This window comes from Gobius niger (assembly GCF_951799975.1).
Source record: "Gobius niger genome assembly, chromosome: 9".
In the NCBI taxonomy this organism is placed as follows: domain Eukaryota; kingdom Metazoa; phylum Chordata; class Actinopteri; order Gobiiformes; family Gobiidae; genus Gobius; species Gobius niger.
Window position 1 is genome coordinate 22295297 of NC_136860.1, and position 27249 is coordinate 22322545.

Below are 27249 nucleotides of genomic sequence, written 5' to 3' on the forward strand. Positions count from 1 at the left end.
TACTTGCAGGGAGCCGTGCCCAAGCCCCGTGCCTAATATGTGTGGTGGTTGTATTGACAAAACAAAGTGCCCTCTCTGTGACTGGAGGATGTTCGACACAAGGGCCATGTTTTTATTAAAGTCCCAGCTGAGCCATAAACTCCCTCACTGCTGCGGTCTGTATGGGCCCAGTCAGGGGTGTATGTAAGAGATTGTTCTGCTCTTCACAAAACTGCCCTGGGACCCCGGTGCGCAAACAAAGACGGCAGCTGTGCACTCAATAACAGTGACTTAACATCATCCTGCATTCAAGTAACTATCGCTACCTGTGATGTAGTAAGTTGTGTTTGATCAATTTTGCAAAAGGGGCTCCGGCAGAGTGCACTCAGAAGGCAGCGCACAGATCGTCGGGGTTAAAAGACAGAGACGGACAGAGGGAGAGGGAGAGAGGCTGGAGACAGTAGCTCTTCAGTACCAGACAGTTCAATGCAGCGCTGGGATCTTACACAGACATGTGACAGCCAATCTACAGGAGGGGAGCAGGGTCAGCTTTCAAAAAAACATAAGAAGACACGCCAGAAACCCGTCCGTGGTTTGTTTTTCGCCCCCGTTTCAAAACTAAATTAGACACTGTGAATCCTTTAACCAGTTCCCTGCCGTCCACCGGTAACTTGTGCTTTACTCACGCAGATCTTACACATATTTTCAGAAACTACAAGGTCTTAGCTTTCGAGTCAGGCATAGAAGTGGCCTATAGGCTGCGGACAAAAGCGCAACAGCAATAAAGCGACAAAAAACGTGATGAAACACGACAAATAATCTGCAAGAATGCAACAACAGAACAACAAAAAACCTATGAAAATGTGACAAAAAAGCAATGACAATGTGATTAAAAAACGCTTAAAAAAAACGCTTAAAAAAATGTCACAAAAAGCAGTGAGAACGCAACAAAAAGGCTTAATTTTTTTTACAAAAGAGCAACAAAAACGTGATGAGAAAGCGACAAAAAAAAGCTTCAAAAAAGATGAAAATGTAACAAAAAACCTATAAAAATGTGACAAAAAAAGCATCAAAAAAGTGACAAAAACCCGACAAAGACCCTTAAAAAAATGGCACAAAACACAGCGAGAACATAACAAAAAAGCGACGAAAAAGCAATGAAAATGTCAACAGAGCGAGACAAAAACGTGGACCAAAACACGACAAATGATCTTCAAAAATGACACAAAAAACAACGCAACAAAAAAGTGACAATCAGTTTTGTCGGTTTTAGCTTTCAAATGAGGCGTTGCTCTGACTTATACGCTGCAACCAAAACTACAGCACACATTCGCAACAACTGGCGTCATAAATCGGATTGCTTAAACAGTTTGAGTCAGTAAATATCAGCCTGATGATGATGACATAACAAAACCCGCAACTCACAAGCATTTATGTCTTAGTTTTACGTTTGCCGTCAGAAAAACCGCAGCCAATTTGCTTTAGGGGGAACCTGTTTTAAAGCACAAACCCCGATAGCAAACACAAAAAAACACAAACGCGTTCATCTGAGGCACCTCATTATACGAGTCGAACTCCAAAAACACAGACGCGCACACACACACTCGTGCATGCTCCACTGACATCAAATTTCCTAACGGCGTTGGCGTGTCTTGATAAAACGCTTTTCCTTCTTTCAGATCTGAAGCAAATAGGGGATGAAAACGCACACTCACCCGAGAGACAGAAAGCAGTTTGTGAGAAAATCGCAGCCGGCAGAGCAAAAAACGGTTTATCTTTGCGAGAGCAGCGGAGGACTGGAGCTTGCCATGTGTGGAAGCCTATGGGAGATGCAGAAGGCTGTGCTTGTTGTGAATGGGTCTCAGACTTTACAATTGAAGCCCTTGTCACGGGGGGGGGGGGTGATGTGAGGCAGGGCTACACGCTTCTTTGTTTTGGTTTGACCCTCCTCTTGGGGTGAAAAAGTCGAGCTGGAAAGGGGACATCTGTGGCTCTAACAGTGAACGCGGCAATCTGGCAAAAACCACTTACGCAAACCATCCACACGCATAGCAACAACATGTGTTATTATAAGCTTCATCAACTTGGCTTTCCCATATAGATCATCTTATTTTTAGCTTTGTGGAATGAGCAGTTTTCACCCCGTTGGCGATGGTGTTAAACTGCTTACTGACACTGTGAAGTTTGCACAGGCGCTGGTGCAGGCGACTTGGGAAACTGTTGACAAGCTCAGAGGGACTTCACACCGTCTTCTCTCTGTCAAAACTGTAGTAACCCCACCATCGAGGCACAGAGATGGAAATGTATACTGTTGTGGAAAAGAACTGTATCAAAAGATGTGCGACTATAGAATAGCTGGGAACATATATTCAATGATATTAGCTGATTAGCTGATTAGCTTTTTTTTTTTTCATCTGTTTTTTTGACGTCATTTCTTTTTAATAACCCTATTTTCGTGCTAAGTCATCTCATAGACCAGTTAAAGATCAGGGTCGTCATCTATAAAACTGTGTGTGAGATTCTGACTTTAAAAGTGCGTAGGAAAGTAACACATAATAATTCTGTGTGCCAGTACGCACGCCTGAACACAGTCTCTCCTTCACTGATCCCACGTGGAGCAGAAAGCTGTGGACATCACAACTCGCCCTCTGCACGCCTCCAGTTCGCCATAAAAATGCAAAGTGACTTATGAATGAGATTTCCCTAAACGTGAGGCAGTAATGACTTGAGTGGTTTTGTGGAGTGTGGGGGACACAAAGGGAGGGGCAGATGCTACAGCGGCATGTGCAGCCGCGACACAAGCTCGAGGATCTGTATTGAAATGTGAACTGTGCAACTCTGATCACATGTATTGGCATCTTGCTATATTCCATCAAAAAACCTTTCAAAACACATGTCTAGAAAGTAAAGAAGAGCAGATTATGTCGGCCAATAGCGAGGTTTGGGTTTGCCTATAGTCTATAACCACACAAGGTAAACTGTGGGGCGTTTCATTCATCCAAAGCTGTAGTTCATTGCGTACGCTGTACGTGAACTCGGACTCTGTGAAGGATGAAGCAGCCGTTCTGTCCGGGTGGTGCGAGTGAAGAGAGGTCAGTGTCCAGGTGGAGCGTTAGGAGGGTGCAGCAGGCAGTGGAGCCGCGATGAGTAAAGACGGCATCGTCTTCAAAGGGCACTGTGACCCATGCTGGGACCTAAACCCATATGGGCCACTGCAGGAGTTGGTCAGAGTTATGCTCAGATGAGTTTATTAAAGCAGAGTGATACAGCGGGATCATTCCTGCTTCCCGTTTAAAAGGCTTCAGTCTGAGCGAGCACCAGTGCACAGGTATGAGCGTGCACGAGCACGTCTATGCGCACCAGTGTTGTTTTTGTCAACGAGGACGAAAGCGGTATCACCTTTTTTTAACGACGTAACACTATCAGTGTACATTCTCCGGTGCGTCTGACAGCGTTGTCACAAGGATTTTATCTTTTCTCAGGACAGTTTTGAATACGTTTTAAATTCTGTATGAATGCAGAAAGCATGTTGATGTACCTTGCTATCACTGCTGTTGGTAAAAAAAAAAGGAGAGCGAGCGCTTATGGGAAAAGTCCTGTTCACGATGATACTTCTGCCAGTGCTTGCTGTGGTTATTAGATTAGATTATTATTAGTCATCCCAATGTCCAATACTTATTTAAATGAATTAGGCTATTGTCGAGTGGCCTCTCTAAATGAGCTGTCAGACAGCTGCAGTACATCCAGAGCGCTGCTGCTCGAGTCCTGACAAGAACCAGGAAATACCACCATATTAGTCCAGTGCTCCGGTCTCTGCACTGGATTCCTGTCACTGTGTCACTCTGTGAGAATAGAATTTAAAACAGCTCTGCTTGTGTACAAGTCTTTTCAAGGTTTAGCGCCAAAGTACATCTCTGCCATGTTTGAGCCGTATGAACCATCTTGGGCCCTGAGAACTTCAGGGAGGGGTCTCCTGGTGGTTCCCAGAGTCAATAATAAACACGGTGAGGCTGCATTTCAGTTTCATGCAGCTAAAATCTGGAACAGTCTTCATGAGGATGTGAGACAGGCCTCAACTCTGACAATGTTCAAATCCAGGCTGAAAACAGGTCTTTTTGCCCATGCGTATGACTGAAAGTATTTTATCTGCACTCTTGTCTTTTACTGTAATTGATTCATTTTATGTTGATGTTTTTATTGATTTTATCTGTTTTCTTGTAATTTTCTTTTCAACTCTGAAGCACTCTGAATTGCCTTGTGTATGAATTGTGCTCCACAAATACACTGGCCTTGCCTATTACTTTTTATAATGAAACTGACTAAACTTAACTAAAACCTTTTTAATTTTCATCTGACTAAGATGTGACTAAAACTAAATGCAGTTTCATCCAAAAGACCAAGATTAAGACTAAAAGGGCTGCCACACAAATATTGTGATTAGTTGCTCATGCTCATTTCATTCTAATCTTTGTCCTTCCTGATGAAAATAAAGTTGAAATTAGCCATTTCAAAAGTGACCAACCATGACTTCCTCAAACTGGCTTCCCCTCGCTACTGCTTTGCTCGCCTCTCCTCGTCTTTCAGCAGTGTTTCTGAAAAGTGCGTTCCTATACTAAACTATATAGCTACCTCGGCAGCTGTATAGTTTGCGTGGATTTGCATAAATACCACCTTTGGCGCAGAGGAGCGGCTACGAAAAGCTTTGGGCTCATTTTGTGCATAGACAGCCTTTTAAATGAGGGCCAGGGTTTAGTCCTGATGGTATTTAAAATGGTTAATGCTGTTTGGTCTAGATTATTGATGTGAAGAGAAGTTATCAAGCAGCTCTACCCAAAATCCACAGAGACACTTACATCAAGCAGTGTGTGAAGATGCTGGTCTTGGAAAACGCTATGAAGGAAATCCAGGTCCTTCTCGCTGCAGTCGGTGAGCGCGTGGATCTCCTCTAAACTGTCCAACACCTGAGAAACAGCCCCTGCAGAAACACAAAACGCAATCCAGTTAATGTCAATGTCATCTTCAAATACATCTCTTCATCGTTTTCGTCAATGTAATGTTTTTGATGACTGAATACAAAGATTAATAAGGTCTAAAACTACGACTAAATGTTTTAATCCAGCTAATAAAAACTGATTAAAATGAACAGAATGGACGAATGGAAACAAGATCCAAGCTGCTAAAGAAAGAGTATAAAGGCATGCAATCAGAAATTACTCTTTGAAACGATTTTGGATTGACTTATAGACTTAAAGAACTCCTCATCTCCGGAGTAAACATATCTCAGTGACAGAACATGCATTGCCACATGCATCTGACCAGATACCTACGTTCTGCTGCCAGTAGTCCTAGAAGATGGGGAGCATTAACAGAAATACACAAATTTACACATTTTGTATTAGAATATACTGTAGGGCAGAGGTTCCCAAAGTGGGGAAGAAAGAGGCACTGCAGGTGGGGCCCAAAGGTTTGTCTACACATAATGCATAAAAAAAAGAAAACGAGTGTGAAATGAAGCACACAATCATTTTTTACTACCACTTTCAAGAAGAACTAAGTAACTTGTTTACCTTAATAAATCCTTCCTGTAGTCCCTCTGGGGGTAATACAAGTGTTAATGGGATGATTGGGGGGGTCTCATCTCCCTCTAGTGTCTCTGTCCAGAAAACCACCCTTGCCACCTCCCTGCACTGGGTCGGAGGCCCCAATACACACTAATAGAATCACGAAGAAGCTAACAGGCTAACAGGCAAAGCTAACTGCGGGCTAGCGCCACTTAAGCAGCATTTACAGTCAAGATTGAGTGAAAAAAAAATATCTCCATTGTGTAATTGGCTTTACAATATCCATCTCTTTTCTGTCAGCGTAGTATTTACTCTCATGGACAATTAATGAGAAAAACCTGCTATATGCTACGACGCCTGCAGTGGCGCTTATGGCCTCTAGGGGCATGAGTTACTTAGTTCTGCTTTAAATCAGAAATGTAACACTTGACATTTTTGAATATTTTGTTTTAATTTATGAGGAAAAACTCTCATTAGCGTGAATTCAAATTGTTTTGAGGCTGTGGGGTATTTTTGGATTTATACGTGGTTAACAATCCTCTGGACTTGAAATAGTACAGTAGTAAAGTTTGAGAGAATTGAGATTAAATCTTGGAAATCTTGGAAATTGGTGCTTTTAATCAACACATTTGAAGCAAATCCAGAAACAGCAAATTATTTGGAGTTTGGAGCAAAACTATGGGAAACAAATGTGTGTAAAATAGTACTGCAGTAGAAAGAGTTGTCAAGAACCATATAAAAAAAAAGGGGGTTTGTGGTTGCTTTGGAGGATGCAGAGCAGCTGGCACAAGACCATCAGCGCTGGAAACGACTGGTTCATCTGGTCAGCTCAATGCACAGGGACGGTACGCACCCCAGCCCATCGCAGGAGCCCTAAGTAGGAAGTAGTAGTGGTTTATAGTAAAAAAAAAAAATCAATCTAGAACAGCGATTGATCGCTATAAGGAATAAATCTCACCCTTTGGAAGAGGGCTACAGAGAGTTTCTGCATTCAAATCTTTGATAAACAGTTGAGGATGATACTTAACTTGATCAATAAAAAAAAAGCACAGTCTCACTCTTTTTTCTTTTATTACAATGTTTCAGTCACATTGACCTTCACACCAGGCTTCTTATTATTTATCTTTATGTTTCTTACTTATCTTAAAAATCTTGCCAAGAACATACCACCCCATTACTTGCTAAACTTAAATGTTGCAGCCATCTGCCATCCATCTTTACAAAGTGATGAATATCCAGCGTCAGAGGAAATGTGCGTTTTAGAAAATAAAGATCAGTCGCCGATAAAAGAGTATCTGCCCGTTTAATCTGGCTGGTTTTCCACAATGTAAAAAGTTGAGATGCCGCCAACAACAGAAGATGTCGTTCGTGGGGCGAGTGCTCAAATACTATGTAGTTCGAGCGCTTCTTGTGGTCAGTGTAAAGCAATCATGCCGACACTTGCAGCTTGTGGTCACATTAATCTTTATATCGCAAGAAGTGCAAAGAAAAAGGCAAGAGAGAAGCAGTCAGAGGAAGGAAGTGAGAGAGGAAGCCTGTTCAAGATATGAAAGTGCATTCATTTAGGCCCGGGCACATTTTATTTTGGTTCACCTGAGGAAGTGGGGTCATCGGAGAAATCGTGAAGCTCTTCAGGCGGGTCTCCGTAGAAAGAATTGAACTTGTGACTGGACACAGCGGCCAAGACTGCCCCCTAATAAAAAAAAGACACAACAATACACAGTCAACAAAATCTAAATGTACGTTAAAGTACAAAATCGCTGTTGATACGGACCTTGAGTTTCCGCCTGGCGTTGAATTTTCTCAGCTGCTCCACAGTTTCTGGCAGGTGGATTTTGTATGCGTACCGGTCTCTCTCCTAAAGCACACAAACAAATACTGATGATTAAAAAGACCTGAGCCACTTAACTTGTCATACTGCGCGCCAAAGTTGCACATGATCGATGGCACAAAATCTTTAGTTTGAATATACAGCAGCTCCAACTACCTGCAGTATAGACAAGCACAAAAAGTGTTGAATTGAAAAGCAATTTCTTAAGGTTCTTATTGCCATTTCATTGCTTTCTGTTGCATCATCATGTGTGTATTTTGTCTGTCAAAGGCTATTTGTATCTATATGAATTCAATACATTTCATGAACACACAGTTTTAGCTTGTGTCATATATTACGCATTTTCTCTGTAAATTAATATTACGTTATTACTTTTTTTTACGTCAGATGGATTGTCAACACCGTGTCTAGAGCTATTATAGGCATATTTAGAGTTTAAAAGACCAATATCATGCTTCATTCAGGTTTTTACTGAATAATCTTCGTCTTGTCATTTATCAAGTTAAGTATCAAGGGAGGGAGTTTGTCCACTGACAGAATCAGAACAAGCTTGTTAAAGGGGCTAGATGCAAGTTAGTCATTTTATGCTCACTACTGCCACCTCAGGTCTTATGCGTAACTGCAGCTTCTATATTAAGCTTGTGCATGACGGCACTTCGGACCCGAATAAACACCTTTTTGAGTGACAGTGCAGGATTTTAGAGGCAGTTTTGGTGAACAGGTCTGAGCTCTCTCTTCTACATATTAGGACATGGCTGGAACATGTAGGGGGATGAAAATACTTAGTTTTAACATTTTTTAAACTCCATATAGTCCCTTTAAAGGAATAGGCCACCGTTTTTATATACTAAGATTTGTAGAGAGCTAGCAGAGAACAGTTGAAGAAGCGTCGATAACTTGTGAACAATGCCTTTTACGTGCATCGTGCCGGGCTGTGATAACAAGCAGAAAGTATATAGTGTAGTAATGTTTCACAGATTTCCAACTCACCCCGGACGACGACACAGGACTCAGGACCTCGACCATGAGGTAGGAATGCGCCAGCACTTTCCCAAAATATATTTTCTGCTTGTTGTAAAAGGCTCTCTAAAAGTCACGCAGCTTCTATTGACGGAAGTGAGAGGGGGAAGTCTTTAGGAGTTACTGCGCGGACGTTGTGCTCCTGTATCATTACACCTCACAATATAGTGCCCCTTTTTATCTGCTTATAAAATTGACATGTTACATTTCTGTGTAAATATACTTTGCATGAAAACACTTCATGTAACTTTATTTAAATAGGCAACACGTGGAAGAGCTTGGTAGCTTCTATCGTGAGCTTTTTTGGAGCTATATGACATGTGGGAGAGGCTGCGTATGTGCTCCGTTTGCGTGACAGAGCGCACGGACAAAGACCAGACGGGGATATATTAACTTGACTAAGGTTAGGTAAGAACGGTGGCCTATTCCTTTAAAGGTGTCTGGACTGTAAAACTCACTTTGGAGTTTACCAGAGTGTGGGCTGGTGATTTCAGTGCAGAAGTTGGATATAATAGTACCTGAAAAAGGAAATGTGAGCACCCTCACTGATCAGCTGTCTGTGAGGTGTTACCTTGAGCCAGGGGTGGTTGAGGGCCTCATAGACTGTGATCCTCTCGGCTGGATCCAGCATCAGCATACGCCTCACCAGGTCCTTCGCGCTCTCGGAAATCTGCGCCCACTGCCTTGGATTCATCTGCATTGAAAAAACATGTACACAATGCAAAAGCACAAATAAAGGCTTCAATTCAAAGGCCCATATGAATGACTCGGTACATAGACACCATCAGTATTCTTTTGTCAGATGATTCATAGCTCGATACATTTATATTGTCGACCAAGCCTGACCTTGTATTTGCCTTTGCAGATGGCTTCAAAAAGACGGTCCTTTGTGCCGTAGAAGGGCAGACATCCTGAGAGGAGGATGAAGAGGATGACCCCACAGCCCCACACGTCCACAGGTTTACCGTAAGGCTCTCGCTTCACCACCTCAGGGGCCATGAAGTGGGGCGTCCCGACTCGACCTGAGGGTAAAAGAAAAGAGCAAGGCTTAGTATTATAGCATGAAAAATCTCACTCGAGGAATGACAATGAAAAATCTTAAACGACTGATTACATTCTATTAAGTTAACACCACAACTCAGACACACATAAGAAGGCAGAACTAATTTGTGGCAACATCAAGTTTTTTTTTTTTACAGTTTTACTTTTCTTGCAGGAAAGAGGAAGTGGATCTTCGACTTGTTCTGCAAAGCTTTACGGGGTTTCATGTGTGATCACAGCACCGAGTTCAGGAGGTGACCGATCACAAAATTTTGATTTCTGCTTGGAGATGCATATTGACTGTTGATAAGATAAGATAAGATAATGATGTGCAAACCACTAACTCTGACGAATCATTGTTTATGCATTAAGGTGCCAGTTTAAAAACATGTCAAAACTTGTCATATGTGTCTTTTTACATTGATCATTTATTTGCACTGTGTAGTAGAGTGTCTGAGAAGTTTAGTTTTCACTTTTACCTCCAGCCACGAGCCCAGACTCCCCGAGCTGGATGGCCACTCCGAAGCCGCCCAGTTTGACGGGAGCCGAGTTCTCTTTGGAGGCGAGCAGCACACAGTGAGGCTGAGGACAAGGACAAAAAGTTTGATGAATCTTCTGGAAATGAAAGAGTTACACTCCTATAAATAACAAACGAGTCACATTTCCACAACACGCCCAAACAAGCGGCACCCAGCGAGACCACAGCAGGCAGCCGCAGTAGGAGGATCACAGAGAGACTCAAGCCACATTTACAGCCTTCCTTTGGGGCAATTTACACTCTCGAACAGAGAGCATCATTTGCACAAATAGGGAAATATATAGTATTAAACATAAACCCACATGTCAACAGGATCTTGTGCAAAGACTTCAGCGAGGTGTTAAAACATTCTGCAAAATGCTAACGCTTATAATAATGTCCTTTTTTTACCAACACAGAAATAAGCTTTAAGTGTTCAAATAGGACAGGATCTTTCATTCAGTATCATAATACTAAATGAAATAAACAAAAGAAAAAGCCTTTCTACTATAACTTTATTTATAAATTAGCTCCATTAAATCAACAGTAATTTGAACATTGCTGCTAAATTGTTTTTCACCAATTCTGTATCAAAACTAATATTTTCATATTCACACAAATACAAATCTAGACTTTTGAAAACGAATATCAATATGAATAATTCAGATTAAATCAGCCGGCATCTGTGGCTTTTGCCTTGTTTTTAATTTCAATACTACATTTTACACAACTTTCTCTCCCACAGCGAGCTCATTTTTTCACATGGCTCTAAATCTGGCAGTGCCTCTATGAAGTAGTGGCTGCTCTATGATCTCAGTGAAGCCTCCGCTCTAAGCCCAGCCCTTTCAAGTCACTATCTGTGCTGCAAATTTTCACTGAGGTTATAAGGACGGAGGGGACCACACAACCCAGTTCTCTCAGCACAACTCCAATTGCTTTTGACAGAAGAGGCGAGGATGGACAAATCTTGAATAACTGATATATTACTTCGTCAATGAGGAGTGCTTATAAAGAGTGGCAGTAGAAGTAGATCATTGGCCGTGTGTCCTAAAGCAGTGTGGGTTCTTGGGAGATTTTGTAAAAGAGAAGATGAGCGACTTAGAAAAACAGATGGAGTCAAAGGAGGACAGAAGCCATGGATATTTTTCTGTTTGTGCTGCACAGCTGCAGAGTGCCTAAGAGTGTTTGTTTGTGACGGGTTTCACAACTAGGTAAGTACTTCCTTTTCACAGACCCAAGTAAGATGTGAGTGTTTTACAAACATTCAGGATTTCCACTAGACAATAATGCTTTTAAAATGTGTGTGAATCTGCTATGGCTGCCCAACACATCACTATCTTAGGATTTTTCTTAATAGTTGTATTTAATTATTAGCATTTGCATTTGAAGAAAACCTTTTTGAAATCAGATAAGAGTCAAAGTATAAAATTACATTATGCCAAATAGGATCCAAGTGCTTTGTTTTCCTTAAGAAATATTAACTTTTACAATTAATTCAATCATTAATACACGATACATCATAAGACCTAAATATTGTTTTTCAATATAAAGTGTATCATTAATAAAGCCACAACCTTATTGTACATACGGATTTAGATTTTCTGTATAGTTATGTGGCTATAACCCATGTTTTCTTTCTCTTTCACACTTTACTTTTTAAAGTCGTCATAGTGAACCAGTTCCAGGGAAATGGCAGGTTGTAACACAAATGTTTTCCATTCACTGTATGGGCGAAGTGCAAATGTATTTGCTCAGTCATATGAACTATAACATTTAAATGCTCAACCCACTGCAACAGTACAGTACAGGCACCCGAAGGGGTACATGAGCACTAAAACGGGTACTTGTAATTATTTCAGATTAACTTATTGTTATTATTAACTTATTGTCTTTGATACTGTCTGTCATGTCTGTTCTATCTTAACTTATCTATCTTATCTATCTATCTAATTTTAAAAAGGAGAAACATTAGTTTCAAAGGAAAGTTCATTTAAATTCTGTCTTTCCGCCAAAGGTTTGAATTTGAGAGTATTTCAGCCTCATTTTCAACACAACACTCTACTAATCACTAACAAACCTGTGATTGGCTGTTCACTTAGTAAAAAGATTTGTAGGATCTTAAAGGCAAGTATAAATGAACAACTCAAGGGGTATGTGAGACAAAAAGGTTGGGAACCACTGCACTGCACCACTGAAGAAAGAGATAGAAATTGGACAGAGAATGGTCATTCTGCATAAAACATAACTACATGCAAGAAAGCAGAGAATAGATAGTGGCCCCAGGAGTCAAAAAACAAGAAAAGCTTTCTCATTCACCAATTAAACAGCTGCTTTTACTGTAGAGTTAATGAGTGGGAGATTCACAGACAGACTTTGCCTGAATCAGTATCAGAATAGATTTTATTGCCATTGTCAGTGAACAGTTTCACCAACTAGGAATTTTTCCTTCAGTGCAAACATAAAACATAACATCTTTTGTTTGCAGGGCAAAAAGTCAAAGCCTCCATAGAAACCAACATCACCTCAGCCCCAACCTTTTTTTCACACTTTTTGGGAAAGTCCCACCAATATGACTCAGGCTAACGTGACAGTGACCCGACCCTCCCATGTAAACCGGTCCTGTGAGGAGCAGGGCGAGCTACAGTCGTCCCTGGCTGTGCTGTATACCATTATCTTTATACCTGGACTCATCGGCAACCTGGTGGCACTGTGGGTGTTTCTTTTTGTGCACTCCAAAAAGAACTCCATGCGTGTATTTCTCATTAACATAGCACTAGCCGACCTGCTGCTGATGGTGTGCCTGCCCTTCAGAGTGCTCTACCACAGCCAGGGCAACAGGTGGAGGCTCGGCCCGACGCTGTGTAGCGTGGTGGGCAACCTCTTCTATATGAACATGTACATAAGCATCACACTGCTGGGAATGATCAGCGTGGACAGGTATCTGAAGATACACCGCAGTGCAAGGATAGAGAGGAGGCTGACCACTAGAGGGAGCACTGCCATCTGTGCACTGACGTGGGCTGGAGCTGTGGTTCTGATGATGCCTGTGGCAATGTCCAACAATCACACACAGACTGAGTGTGAAGAGAAGTGAGTGACACATATCACTTTTTATTATTATGTTGAATGGTTCACAGATAGTAAATAGAGCCCAACTTCTGACTTCTGATTATTTAGATAATAATTCTGCATCTTCACATATATACTGTATATATATATTAATAATACAGACAGTAATGCTGGTTGATCGTAATAACACATTTGAACTGCAGGCAGAAAATAATGCTATTATTAGCGATCATTTTAAGTTAAATGCTTTGTCAAAATAAAATAAAATCTTTAAAATGTGATATAATGAACTAATATAAATTTGGTGATTAACTAATAACAATAATAATGGCTTACACACTTGTATTGGGCTTTAAAAACCTGTATTACCATGTTTCTCAAAGTGCCACACTGTAGTCATTATTCATTCACTCCATACTGGTAAGCTACTATTGTAGCCACAGCTGCCCTGAGGTAGACTGACGGAAGCAAGGCAACCAGTCTGCGCCATCAGCCGCTCCGACCACCACCAACCAATCACTCACTTACACACTACATTAATTTGGCCAATTGTACATGTTTCACCCGGAGGAAACCTACACAGACACGAGGAGAACATGCAAACTCCACACAGCAACGCCTCATACGGCCGGGGATCGAACCTGGACCTTCTAGCTGTGAAGCACGAGCGCTAACCGCTGTGCCGCCCGGTATTCAACTAGGTGAATACTTCAGCTACTTTGTTAATAAGTAATGATTTGGTGTAATAGAAGAATGCTTATACATATTGCTATTTTTTGTTTTGGTGGGAATAATTGTGATCTTAAAGGTTCAGTACTATTTTGAATGTGGACAACCAAAATAAACTTCATTCATGACATTCTAAACTGCTACCATTATGCTCTTTTGCAGGTGTTTCCATTACAAGCAGCTCCTTGAAGCCAAGTGGAAAGCATACATTAATATTGCACTTGTGGCAGTCTTCTGGCTCGTCTTTATCACTTTAATGGCTTCTTATGCGAAGATCGGACTGTATCTTTGCAAGAGATCTGATAAGCACCCCGATTTCCCCAGTGCATCCCAGTACAAATGTAGCGCCAAGAAGTCCTTTTTCATCCTGTTCCTATTCACTGTGTGCTTCGTGCCCTATCACTTGGTCAGGATCTTTTACATTAAAACACAGATTACAGAGACTCCTCCATTCTGGATGAGCGTGGCCGACCGAGCCAACGAGATCGCGTTGGTCTTTTCCGCCTTCAACAGCTGCCTGGACCCGGTCATGTACTTTCTGTTGTCGTCGTCTGTGCGGAGGGAGGTGGGGCATTTGGTGGGGCGTTTGCTGGGCAGAGTGGTCTGTCTGAGAGATGTGGCTGTGAGTCACGGGAGCAGCTCTGCAGTGGAGATGGACAAAACCGCGGCGTCCGACAAAGACACAGAGATAAACATCAGATCGGTCAACACAAACAGCCACAAGAGCTGAAGAGGAGAGGGCTACGGCTGGACAGGCTGAAAGTACTGGGAGTTATCACAGCTGACGAAGCACAACCTTTCCCTCAGTTTCTTTTGGTATCTTGGCAATGTATGTCAAGAAGATCATATGACTGGTATGGAACTGGACGATGTATAAGAATAAGCTAATAAAATCAAACTCTTTTTTAGCAAAAAAGGAATGTATCTTTTCACCTGCACCAAGAATGCCTTTAATACACATGATGGTAATGATGAAATAGAAAAGACCTGTGCTGTTAAAGGTAATGGAGGAAAAATGCGCTCTGTGTTTTAAAAAAGGCACTACAAGTTTGAACATGTCATTCCTCATTTGAAAACTAAGAACCTCCGCAATGCAGGCAGGAGTTTCTTCACAAATTCAATAAAAAAAATAGCTTAGACAAACTGCTTTAGTGAGTAGGAATAATTTTCCACTCACCATCAGTATGTTTGCACAAAAAAGTGTTTTAATTAGTCTAATATATGTTTGTTATTGGGAATAAATCAACATGACAGCAGCTTGATTTGAACACGTTGACACAAATCACGTTACAAAAATCATACAGGCTTCACAGAGCACACAGGAGACGTATCATTTGCAACAAGATCACATGCATGTCCATGTCAAACTAGATGTGCAACTACAGCGCCACCATATGGCCAAATCAATAAGGACATAAGAGGAAGGTGCACTTGATCTGCACGAGCCATTTCATTTAAGGAAGCTCTAACGGTAACACACAGACCGCGTCAAAGACTTAAACAAGATGAAAGCTTTGAACAAGTGACCGACTATTTGTCCGCATACCTGAGTAAGTTTTTGTTTTATTTTAATGTATTTCAAAAAACTATATCATGCATTCATTTTACTAATGTGATTCAAATATTATTATTATCCAGTATGTACAGCAAAGCATTAAGAAAAACAAGACCAAAAACACATTGAAACTTTTGCAACTAATAGTGTTTGATGTGTGTAATATACAGTATAAGGTACTTTCCGTGTTTTTTGTACCATACCGGTCAACTGGTGTGACAAAACCCTGACACTGCTGCAAACTGCGTTGATTCATTACTCAGTGCAAACATTCCTTCTTCATCTTCCGTAGGTGAAATGGATCCCACCACTTTCCCACGGATTAACAGCACAACCGAGCATTCCTCCGTCTCTCTCTGCCCATCTCCAGCCACTCTCATCTTCCTCCCTCTGGCCTACACCCTGCTCTTCCTCACCGCCCTCCCCGGCAATGCGCTTTCCCTGTGGGTCTTCCATCGTCGGATCTCCAATGTATCCCCCATCAATGTCTACCTGTCCCACCTGAGCGTGTCCAACCTCATCCTCTCTCTCACCACACCCTTTCTCGCCGCTTATTACAGCTGGGGCACCGTGTGGACATTTAGGGGGTTCCTTTGTCAGTTTGTATTGCACGCTATCACCCCGATCCTGCATATTAACATCTACATCAGCCTTGTGATCCTAACTTGGGTGGCGTTCAGTCGCTTTGTCTCTCTGATGCAGCACACGCACGCCTCCAGGCCAAGCGCGTGTCTAGCCCTGATGCCGAGTAGCTTAACAACCTACCTCAAAAAGGTCTCCTTCGCTCGAGGTGTGTGTGCTGCAGTGTGGCTGGTGAATATAGGCGCCATTGTACCGGTGTCAGTTGTCTACAGTGTCAAAGAGGCTATGAGCGCAAATAGTACACAACCTGAAGAGGGAGTGTGCTACAACCCCGCAGTAGAAGTCGGGGGCAGTACGTCTGCAGCGTTCAACTTGTCAGCCATAGCCATTTTCTACGCTTGCTACGCTCTGGTCCTGTTGTCCTACATGACGGTGCTGAGACACATTAGACGCTCCCGGAGAAGCGCACACGTCGCCACCTCCCTCAGCCTGCTGGGACGAGTACTGAGAAACATTGTGGTCATCCAGGTAGAGCGTAATGACAGGCACCAACTGTCAAAGGATTATAATTTGTTTAATTGTATTTTGTTTCGTTTCAGATCGTCCTTTCTGTGTGTTTACTGCCGTACCACATCTTCAAACCTTTCTTTATTTATCGGGCCTCCAAACAAGCAGAGCCAATGCCTGGCTTCGGCGTCTACTGTCATCCACTCTCTGGAATGGTTGAGGTGACTACAGCAATTCATTTATTCACTTGTACACGCATTAGTCCCATGTGTGTTCATTAACATGCACGGTTAAGACTAAGTAAACAAATACATTAAATGGAGCCAAAAGTGGGTTAATGAAGCGTTTTCAGTGGGTTGCAAACCTTTTCCAAGGAACATTTCTTTCAGTATTTATCTACTGAAAAATCACCCATTGAAAAAGGGGTTCGTTCCATTGACTGATGCCGAGTTGTTTTGGTGGTGGCTTGTCATCCTAGGGTGATGGTGGGTCTCGATGTCATACCATTTGAGAACCATTGATGATTGTCTATTTAGAATTTAAATGAAAATCTATTTTGTCCTTAGGTAAAGAACAGCCTGCATCTTCTTGCTGCACTGAGAGGATCCACTGACCCCGTGATGTATTTCATGCTGGACAAGCGCTTTCGTAAACAGACTCTCAAACTTATTGCAAAGGATCAGAACATGTCCGGGAGTGTGCGCTGGTCAGCGACGGGAGGTGCGGCTGCACAACAGCGAGAGTGCACCAGGACCACCGCAAACTCCAGTCATGAAAGTACTTTCTAAAAGAAGCATCAGCAGTGGTGTTAAGTGTTATGATAAGGTGATTTTAGATACAGACAGCATCTCTAGAACCGCCCATATATGGTCATGTTTGAAAACAGTTAAGGGGGAAAACAATTAAGAAAAATCTTTCTCTAATTATTCAAAAACTGCTTTAACAAATGCTGAATTATGAATATAGTGAAGATCCAAAGACACGGAGAGGTGCAAAGAGGTTCAACAGCCCATAATTACATAAATAAAGGATAATGCTAACACGATGCTTCATGTTAGCATCATGCTAATGCTAACGCAAGCTAGTGCTAGCTACGACTGCCATTTTTCGCTTCTACTGAACAATCTGCTGTGAATAAACGATTTAGACTTGACTTTATTTGTATGTGACAAGTTTACATTTAGCCAGAAAATGGCTAAAAAGATTCTGTTTTCCCCCTCGGCGAGGCCATGGCCCAGTCTATGATGCGCTCCCGTCTGTATCTATAGAATAGAGCAGGGGTCACCAACCAAGTGCCCGCGGGCACCCAGGGGCACTTTGGGGCATGTCCAGTAGCCCTTGGGACTTTTTCTAAAGTGTAAAACACTTCATTTTCTTGAATCTAATTCTTAAAATTACAGTTATTTCGGTTCTTGTGACTCAGTATGAGTTTAAAATAAAGCTATTTTAATATAATATGGGGTCAATATCCTATAAGTGAACAGTGTACGTTTAAGTCTTCAGGATTTGTTTTTAACTGGTAGCCCTCGAACAACTTAATGCTCTTATAGTAGCCCTCAGCTGAAATAAGGTTGGTGACCCCTGGAATAGAGCATTACGATACTGGGCCAAAAACAAGCAAGGGTGTAGCTTTTGTTCCGCATTCTTATAACCACAGTCATTATGTTATAGCAGATTGTGCATGTTGTCATCTTCAGCCGTTTGGCACATGTTTTATAAAACGCTAAAAGTGTAATCTCACTTTTTCAGAGTCCAGCAATGTGCGTAAAAATATCTAATATGCAGCTCAATATATAAGCAATGTAGTTCAACAAATACAGCACATATCTGGAGCACAACTACAGCTTCATTCAATGGGAATAAACATGGATTGCATTTTAACTTTCATATTAGGTGGCCATCAGTACATTATCTTAAGGTTTTGTTATTTAGGTTGTAAAGGTCTAAATGTATATATAAAGTGTATGAAAAACTGTAAAACACACGAGAACAGAAAAAGGAAGTGATCGTGGCAGATAAGCTCTAGCCTGTCAGTTTCTATTGGTTTGAGGACAAGCATGTGAACTGTGAGCCGGTGCACAGTAAAGTGAGCCGTTCATGTGACAATGCACTTATAGTATAGGGCAGTACTTTAATTTCCCTGCCTTTACGCATACAAATTACTACTTCCCATACATATATTAAAAATTCAGTCATAGCGTGAAATGCATATGATCATATTAGACAGACGACATTTATACAAATACAGATTAAGTGCAACATATTTTCAAACCAATCACACTTATGAGCTCACAATGTTACGCCTGTTCATCAGTGAATAAAATGTTTTCCTTTTGCACTGAATTTGCGATTCACCACCAGCGTGTTCATGTTTGCATCAAATGTCTCAACTCGTTTATGAATCTGTCGGCGTGCTCAACAGAGCGCAAGGATGCCTGCGCCTTATAGTGGTTCAAAACAACTGCTTCACCTCATACTCCGACATCAAGCTTCAATCATCCCGGCATTCACTAAACAAAGACATACACCCTTACTCTCTACTGCATATTTTATTTTGGCCCTTAACCTCTGTACTCGATAGCATGAAACTTGAAGGTTATTTGATAGAGGGAGCAGGGCTTTACGTTCACAAACACAGAACGCTGCGCTGCCTTGTTTTCACATACAGTAGATCACACCGTGTTTGTTGAATGTTGAAGCAAGATAAAAACCTAACACCACGATGATTTATGTACAAAGGAGTTTCAATGAATTCAGTGACTTTCACACATGAACAGAACTGCTCCATATTCAATAGGGCAGGGCGTAGTATTGTAGTAAAAGTACATCTGATAAGCAAAGGATGAGCGCAGAGCACGCTGTGCGCTGATAAAACCTGGACCAATGTCAAAGCTGCATCTGGAGGAGGCTTTTCTACAGTCATTTAAAGTGTTTTTTTGTTTTAAAAAAGAGGCAAAAACAATGACAATTCAAGCTTGTATTCTCGTGTACTTGTTTTAGTTCTGCTTTATGATTCACAGTTTTACACATACTGTATTTTTACTGTATGATGCAATCAGAGGTTTTCCTGGCGACTTTTTACTTTGGCGCCTTCCTTTTTGTTTTTTCTTTTTTAACTTTTTGTTTATTGACAAGTCAGAGCAACAAGTTACAACAAAGGTCATTGATTTTTTTTTCTTCCCCCCTTCCCCCAACAACAACCCCCCCCCCCCCCCGAAAAAAGAAAAAGAAAAATATTAAATGACAAAAAATAATAAAAGGAAAGAAAAAAAAAAGAAACTGCGGTCCTATAACACTATTAAACAATAGCCCTCCATCCGAATTGGGACCCAAAATCAGTCATAAGTCATACTGGCATAAGTAATAGAATTTACAATGGCACTAGGGCTGCACAATATATCGCAAAAAAAGTAAAAAAAATAAAAAAAATAATAAGATACAGCATTGAAGTGATCATAGCATTACATCGCTACATCGTTAAAGTCCTCATCAGACATAGATCGACAAACTAAAAAAAAAAAGAGAATAAAAAAAAGCACTGAATTTATAAATGTCTGGAATTTCTTTTTCTTTTCTTTCTGACGCCTTACTTTTAAAATTTTAAAACACAAGTACAATTTCTACCTCTTACATTTTCAATACGAGCTCGTTGCTTTTTTTTTTAGAACCACGCGCTGTCTTTTCTTTCCCCCCGATGCTCGTCTCGTCAGCGCAAGAGTGCACTTTCGGTTACCTTTTTGGTTTCGGTTTAGAGACGGCCTAACACCGCACACCGAGGGCAGCTGCTGAAATAAACACGCTGATTTCAGAGCACAGACGCAAATAGAGCAAAGGGGACGAGCGCAGGCCCAGCGCGGAGGTGAGAGGAGAGGGGCGGCCGCGGTGCAGGTACAGGCACAGGCACAGGCACAGGCAGCATGAACATGATATTGACCCGTTCGCCGCGGTCTTGTAGTCACATTAAGTGTGAGATCAGCTGCTTTAGTCCAAACTGTTCCAAGCTCCACTGCAGAGAGAGAGAGACTTCATCTGCCTTTGGTCTCTGCTGTAAATATGAATCAAAGGCTGTTTCACAAATACAGGCCCTCAGCGATTTTTGCCATTTGTATTTATATTTATATGATCATTTACTCCTTTATTTATACACGCTTGTCCCTTGAGACACAATGTATCATTTGCAAGAGAGACCGGTTTCAAACACATCGACTTCTTGGGCTTGGTAGAACAGATACATCGGCATGTTTTACTTGTTTTTTTTTTAAGACAAAGGCAGGGAAAAACAACCATAAATGTCAGTAAAGCAGCAGCTGCAGTTATCACATATGCTTTAAATCAGCACTTCAGAACAAGCCCAAAATGTTTAAAATATAAGGAGACTATAATGCATCACATAAAAGTCAGGCTCATTTAGAATAATTCAATACAAAGGCCATGTTTGTTTTATTCCAGTTAATTACGTTCCGACTGTTTTTACTTTTTTTTCTCACTTAAGTAAACAAGTTGTAGCTGCACTTTTACATTTATTCGAGTAATTTTTTTGCCTAAGTATCAGTACTTCTACTTATGTATGAAATCAAGCACTTCTGAAATCTCATGCCGTTGCCATGACGAAGCCACACAACCACAATTTGCAGCAGTTCTCCTTCACACCTCTTTACCTAACGAGCAGCATCACTAAATAAATACAATATTCAGTCCACATGGGTTCATACCAAGAATAACAAGAGAATCATTTAAATACATAGAGTGTGGTTCTCTCGTATCACTGGGCATTACACGGGCTTCAGGCGGGACTACTGGCATTTCAGTTTTGTTCCTTCACTGCTCCCTTGTGGACAGTTTCTCAAGTTATCATCCCAGGTAGAAGCATCATACACACAGTAGAGTTGGAAAATGCACTCCTATAGTATCCTACAGAGTGTGATGATGATCCGCCAAAGAGGGCAGAGCTGACCGAGAAGATAAAACGCGCATTATTAGTCCGGAAAACTATTCAACAAACAACAAAAGTGCTGTAATTGAGCGCAATGAAAAATCACATAGAAACCATTAAATTCGCGACTGTGAGGCTGCCAGGGGAACTGTGTGTGCTTGTTTGTGAATGCAAAGAGGGCGACACAGGAGTAAAGAGACTCTGCTTTAAATGCAAAGCCTAAGTTTGCATAAAATGTTGTTTTCTGTGCGAGTCTGGCTGCGCTTATTATGGGCTAGTTTATACTAACAAAGTGTAAAAGGCCACGAACATCACGTATTATCCATAAAAGAATGTGTAATCTGCGTAAACACACCACACACAGGGGGAAATAATCAAGGGGCGATCAAAGGGCAGAAGAAGAAAAAGTAGGTGGGTATTTTTCAATCGTCACATCTTTTGTATTTTCACAACACAGTGAAAGTGCAGTATATAGTCAGTTTGAAGACCACAGAATAAGCCGGTCATGATTCCCTTTGCCGGCCACTGACTTCATCTGTATTTTTAAGTTTAAGGGGGTAATTTCAAGGTCTATTTCAAACTGCGGACATGTAATTAGCTCAAGAAGGATTTCTCTGATATTTCCGTGAAAACATATTCTGCATTGGTCATTGAACAGTTGCTTAGACACAAGAGTTACTTTATTTTGACGATGCACTGAATACATACTACTTTCACAAAAGGAGGCAGCAGAGCTTCAACAAAAGGGGGCAGAAAAAAAAGCTAAGAGTGTGTTTTGGGGTTTAGCTTTAGCGGCACCACCCAAGAGAGAAGGAACCAGCCACTGCACTGACAGAACTAAAATAGAAAACTATGCAGCGAACCACCGCAGACTGTTTTCGCTAAAAGTACTAAAACGCTCAAGTACTTTGCTCTGTTAGGAAATTCTAGTACTTTTTTTTTTTTTTTTAAACAAACTCGGCAGGGCTTTTCAGAACAAGTTTGAGTTGTCATCAGAGACCCCCGTAGCGAAAAGAAACCCCGCTTTCATTAAAATTTCATCTTTACTCGAGATTTACTGCTGGGACTTGTCAACACGACTCCAAAAAAACGCCTCTTGGAATTATATACATGCGTTCGGGAAGTCACACACCATGTCTGTCACAAGAAGACCCCGAGAGGAGAATGTAGATGCTGAAGTTTACCTTGACGTCTCGATGTATAATGTTGTTGTCGTGGCAATAACGCAGCGCCTCCAGGATCTGTCTCATGTAGTGACTGTGGAAATATATTGTTTTGTTTTACAGGCGGGCTGTCACAATATATATATAAGAGGTTGAAGTGAGAGTCAACAAGTATGTTCACATGCTCTAATATCCTGTAAATCCACATATTTTGGAATAAAAGATCTTACCTTGCCACTGCTTCACTGTAAACAAAGCCAGCGTCCGCCCGTTTTACAATCTCAAAGCACAGGTCGGCTCCGTCCATACTAACAGAGACACACAGACAGAAAAAAAGAGAAGAGGAAAAGTGTGACATAAAGGTCAGGGCAGGAGTGCATGAAAGGTCAGCCTTATTAAAAACTTCAACAACATGTGGAGTGTGATGGGCCTCTGAAGGGAGAGTAGTCAGTGCAGAGGAAGCTGTCAGGACAGACAGAGATGTATCAGTGTCTCGAAACCACATCACCCTCCAGACTCTAAAGGGAAGGTGATGTGCTTTTCATTGAATGTACCTCACTTTATTATACAAATACTTAATCATGCTTACATTCACCTACTACATATTCCAGTGAAGGAACACTGAGGCAACCACAGAGAATGACTAAAATATAAAATACTCTACTCAACTGTTTGGCAGTATTTACCAACCAGGCGTACAGGGATCCACTTTGTATGTCACTTTTCACATGACACATGTCACCCAAACTACTTCACAAGGGACGATTTAGTCATTCACCGCACTGGTATTGGCTCATGGACTCCCATCCTGGTCCTCATCAGCCGTTTTTCCCAATTCACTCCTGTCTACTCCAAAGGCAACTGTACATTGCTTACCAATGCAGAGTTTGTGGCTGCACACATCTGACCACATCTGACCACTCACCTCTGCCTCTCAGGCGACCTGCTATTCCCTCATGATCTCCATCCTGGTGCTAATCAGGGCAGACCCTGCATCGCTTCCATGATGTGACAGGATGAGCATTATGACCAGTGCGGGTACTGGGAATCATTTCAGATAAAGAATAAAGTGCAATGAATACTATTGGAATTGATTTTTTTTTTACGTTTCTTCAGGGAAAAAAAGAGTTATGAGGGGTGGAAGACACAAACCTTAGGGGTATTAAAATAACTTCAAGAAACACATGTAGAGAGAGAAGCCAAAGTGCATGAATACAGCAACGCCACAATAATAACCTAAAGCTATTTAGTCATTTTGGTTTATTTTTCTTTCATTTTCTATATTCAGCTCAAACTCAGTTTTGGCGCATGCCTGTGATAAGGGACTTGTGTAATTAACTCATTGACTGCCAATGACATCTAAAGACGTCAATTGAAATCCGAATGTTGACTGCCAATGACGTCTATAGACGTCAATTGGGTTTTTGAGCATGTCTGGTGTTAAAATCTTAGTTGTGCTGCCTAATGCTGGCACCTAGTGACTCAATAAAGGAACTACAAGTTATTTTATTGAGTCACTAGGTGGCAGCATTGCTCTTTCATTTTCTCAGCTTTTTGGTCAGAAAACAGCATTTTGGGTGATTTCACCTATTTTCTACGGACAATTACTAAAGTATGGAAAGAGGCACAAACAAACTTTTTTTGAGATGAAAGAAGAGAGTCTTATCTTTCTTTTGGTAGGTTTCGTGTTGACATAGACCTAGACTTACATTTTCTGTGGGTCTTGAAAAAACAGTCAAAATCCTGAAAAACCTCTGGCAGTGGGGAGCTCTCTGATTTGAAAATGGCTGGCAGTCAATGAGTTAATGTTTTAAATAGACATTAAAATGAATTCCATTCCAAGTGGTGCAGCTTCGTCATATGCTCCACTAATTCATAAGAGTTATTTTATGCACTGCCCTCATGAGCAAGAAGCAGATCTATTTTATTACAGTTCACTTTTATATTTTTGACATTTAAATCCACAGTGAAGAATTGCATCTTCAGTGAAATCGCATGAGCCGCCTTGGATTTGTCTGGAATTTAATTTAAAAGGAGGAGACGGCTGCAGCGGCAGTGAGATAACGCCGCGCGTGTCCTCTTGAACAACTTTCAAGGATTTCATAAATTACTGTAGAAAATTTGATGATGTATCAGTAAACGCAGTGAGAGCTTGTGTCAAACAAATCAAATATGTGCACTTCTTATACGAGGGTTTTTCAGATTCGAAAGATATTACGCGCAGCCTTTCCACACCGCTTCTCTTGCTCCAGCGGTGAGAGTTGCTGATTTATTGAGCATTTGAGAAATCCCTGGGGTGCAATTTATGGTAAAGATAGAGCCCTGACAATGACAGCAATTTAGCACAGTTATAAAGAGCGCGAGGTGACGTCGAGTTACAGAGAGGCTACAAATGCTCAATACTTTGAAGCAGATGGACTGAAGAGACTAGTGCAGGTGTGTCCAAAGTGCGGCCCCAGGGCCAAAGCCAGACCAATTTTCACCTTCTTGCTGAATCGGTACACATCACCAGAGATGGTCCTTTTTATTTGAAATGCAAGAATTCTACACAATTTTAACCTAACAACTAACCTTTTATTGCGAGACAGAAGGTTTAAAGCATAAATAATTGGGGCACAAGGTAAACTTCTGCAAGGTTTTGAGGCACTAACCACTGATCTATGGCCCTTCACGCTGTGTAAGCTTCAGTATGTAGCCCCCCCGTCAAAAACAGTTTGGACACCCCTGGACTAGTGCCTTTAGTAACTGGCCAAGTGTATGGTTTCTATAGACACTTTCAGATAATAGATGCATATTTCATTCATGGTTTTATGATGGTGAAATAGCCTAATGTTACAAATGAAGGAAAATAAGCTCTTCACAATCATTTTCTGACAGTAACAGAGTCATATGGTAAATGGTCTCAACTTATATAGCAATTTTTCACCTACACTCAAAGCGCTTTACAGCAAGGAACCAGTCACCCATTCACACTCTCATTCATACACCAATGTACGCAGACACTGGAGGCAGGGTGGTGTAGTGTCTTGCTCAAGGACAACAGGAGGCAGGATTCGAACCCCCAACCTTCTGATCAGGCGACAACCCGCTCTACCATCCGTGCCTCCGTCGCTCCAAGAACATTCTTCCTGTTGAATTTAACACTTTACTCATTCTTAATTCCTAATCTTAATAATTGAACATTTTCCTGGATGATCGGGATTAAAATTGCAATTTTAGGCGGAAAATCCATATCACAAGAAACCACATTATATCGCAAAATCTCACTGATTTTAAACTTTTTTTGTTCACTCAACTAACTTGACACAAATTGTTTATATTCTTTGTTTCAATCAAATGAAACCTTTTTTAGTAAATCAATAATTGTTATTGCAACATTCATAACAATGATTAAATATTGCATTTTTTTCTCATAATGTGCCGCCCTTTAAAAGTTGATCCTACACCAACAAACATATTTTCCCCCATTACAACTGCACTCAACAGAAGGGTGCTGAACGTATGCTTCACATTTGCATGTTTTCTGAAACCCACTGCAAAGAAGTCTAAAAGGCTCTATCGAGGCCGCTCCCCTTGACAACCACATTTATTTTTTTGGGAGTTCACACTTCAATTTACGCTAATTGTTCGGCCAATTAGTGTAGCCTTTCTTAAGCGCCCCAATTAAAGCCCGCTCTAATGTCGGCCTTATAATCTACTGCTCCATCAGATCACCACTCTTCTATTACACTTCATTATCCAGAAGAAGCCCTCAGAGACTCGCGGGTGCATTTACGTTTGATACGCTATCTCAGACTGTTCACTTGATCTACCTGGTTGGATTTTGAGAAAATCTCTATGGAATTCTCTTGAGTGCGTCTTCTCACCCTTTACATTAGGCTCTGCTAACTACGCCGGCGATAAAAAAAAAAACGTAAAAGATAAAGGAATTAGTCATGGAAGAGCAGTGAAGATACAGAAACAGGAAGATACAGCCGTAAGTGTGAAATTTCAATCTCTTCTCTTCATACAAGTCGCATGCACATTGGCGCTTTTTCTCACCCCACCCCCTTTATAACAAGCTTCCTCATTGATTATATAAAACCACCTCAGGCACCAAACCTACATCCGGCTTCCTTCACACTCCCAGATTCACAACCGTCTTTTTTTCCTCCCTTCTTCTCTATTATTTCTTTTTTTACAAGCGCCCACCTCACTCCCTTCGCCGGCTGTATAAACACACGGGGCGTCGGAAAAGACTTACAACTCGAAGACCATGTAGAGCATCCCGTCTGAGCTGTACGTCTCCAGCAGCTCGACGATGTGGGGGTGTTTGAGCATGTGGCAGATGCTGGCCTCCCTCTTCAAATCTGGAAATACAAACAGAGAGGAGAACACGCAGTGAGACACAACGGGCCAATGTACAGCTGAGCACAAGAGAAAATGACGGAGAAGTCAACTATTAAATGCCTTTTCATTTGCTCAGTTAATAGGGTTAAGCGTTGTTCTGCTGTTCTAATTTACATACGGTTTAATGAACTTGCAGATTTTATGCAGTAAAAACAACTGGCAAAGATGTATTGTTGTGTTACAAGTGTGCTCCCTCGGCAATGCAGCTCAATAATGTTGCGGGCAATCGAAAAACATGTTGGGGGGAAAAGGTAATGAATCATGGAAAAGAAGCGGCCAACCACAGAAAGACGGCAACAAATCTTTTATGTGTGATCTGAATGGCTGTTTGGGTACACTAAATAAATGACATCCCCATTAGTTGTTGTACTAA

The 27249-nt window shown here is 41.3% G+C and overlaps 3 protein-coding genes across 15 annotated transcripts in view; 2 read left to right on the forward strand and 1 right to left on the reverse strand.

The window, feature by feature from the left end:
* Positions 1–27249, reverse strand: part of caska (calcium/calmodulin-dependent serine protein kinase a) — a 104772-nt gene that overhangs the window by 19707 nt on the left and 57816 nt on the right. For 9 of the 13 annotated variants that reach the window (XM_079562479.1, XM_079562484.1, XM_079562478.1 and 6 more), the window contains exons 3-12: positions 26731–26836; positions 22718–22795; positions 22509–22581; positions 9912–10014; positions 9238–9413; positions 8963–9085; positions 7315–7398; positions 7134–7233; positions 5307–5324; positions 4833–4954 (exon numbers count right to left, since the gene is read on the reverse strand). In XM_079562479.1, the coding sequence (XP_079418605.1) occupies positions 4833–4954; positions 5307–5324; positions 7134–7233; positions 7315–7398; positions 8963–9085; positions 9238–9413; positions 9912–10014; positions 22509–22581; positions 22718–22795; positions 26731–26836 (983 nt within the window). The remainder of the gene's footprint in view (positions 1–4832; positions 4955–5306; positions 5325–7133; positions 7234–7314; positions 7399–8962; positions 9086–9237; positions 9414–9911; positions 10015–22508; positions 22582–22717; positions 22796–26730; positions 26837–27249) is intronic. The other 4 variants (XM_079562480.1, XM_079562477.1, XM_079562485.1 and 1 more) reach the window with 1 other exon arrangement.
* Positions 10666–14583, forward strand: gpr34b (G protein-coupled receptor 34b). The gene is made up of 3 exons (XM_079563199.1): positions 10666–11160; positions 12435–13027; positions 13910–14583. Exons 2-3 carry the CDS (start codon positions 12519–12521, stop codon positions 14475–14477), a joined length of 1077 nt encoding a protein of 358 aa, XP_079419325.1. The 5' UTR covers positions 10666–11160; positions 12435–12518; the 3' UTR covers positions 14478–14583.
* On the forward strand, positions 15219–17195 carry gpr82 (G protein-coupled receptor 82). The gene is made up of 4 exons (XM_079563295.1): positions 15219–15297; positions 15595–16412; positions 16484–16612; positions 16958–17195. Exons 2-4 carry the CDS (start codon positions 15600–15602, stop codon positions 17177–17179), a joined length of 1164 nt encoding a protein of 387 aa, XP_079419421.1. The 5' UTR covers positions 15219–15297; positions 15595–15599; the 3' UTR covers positions 17180–17195.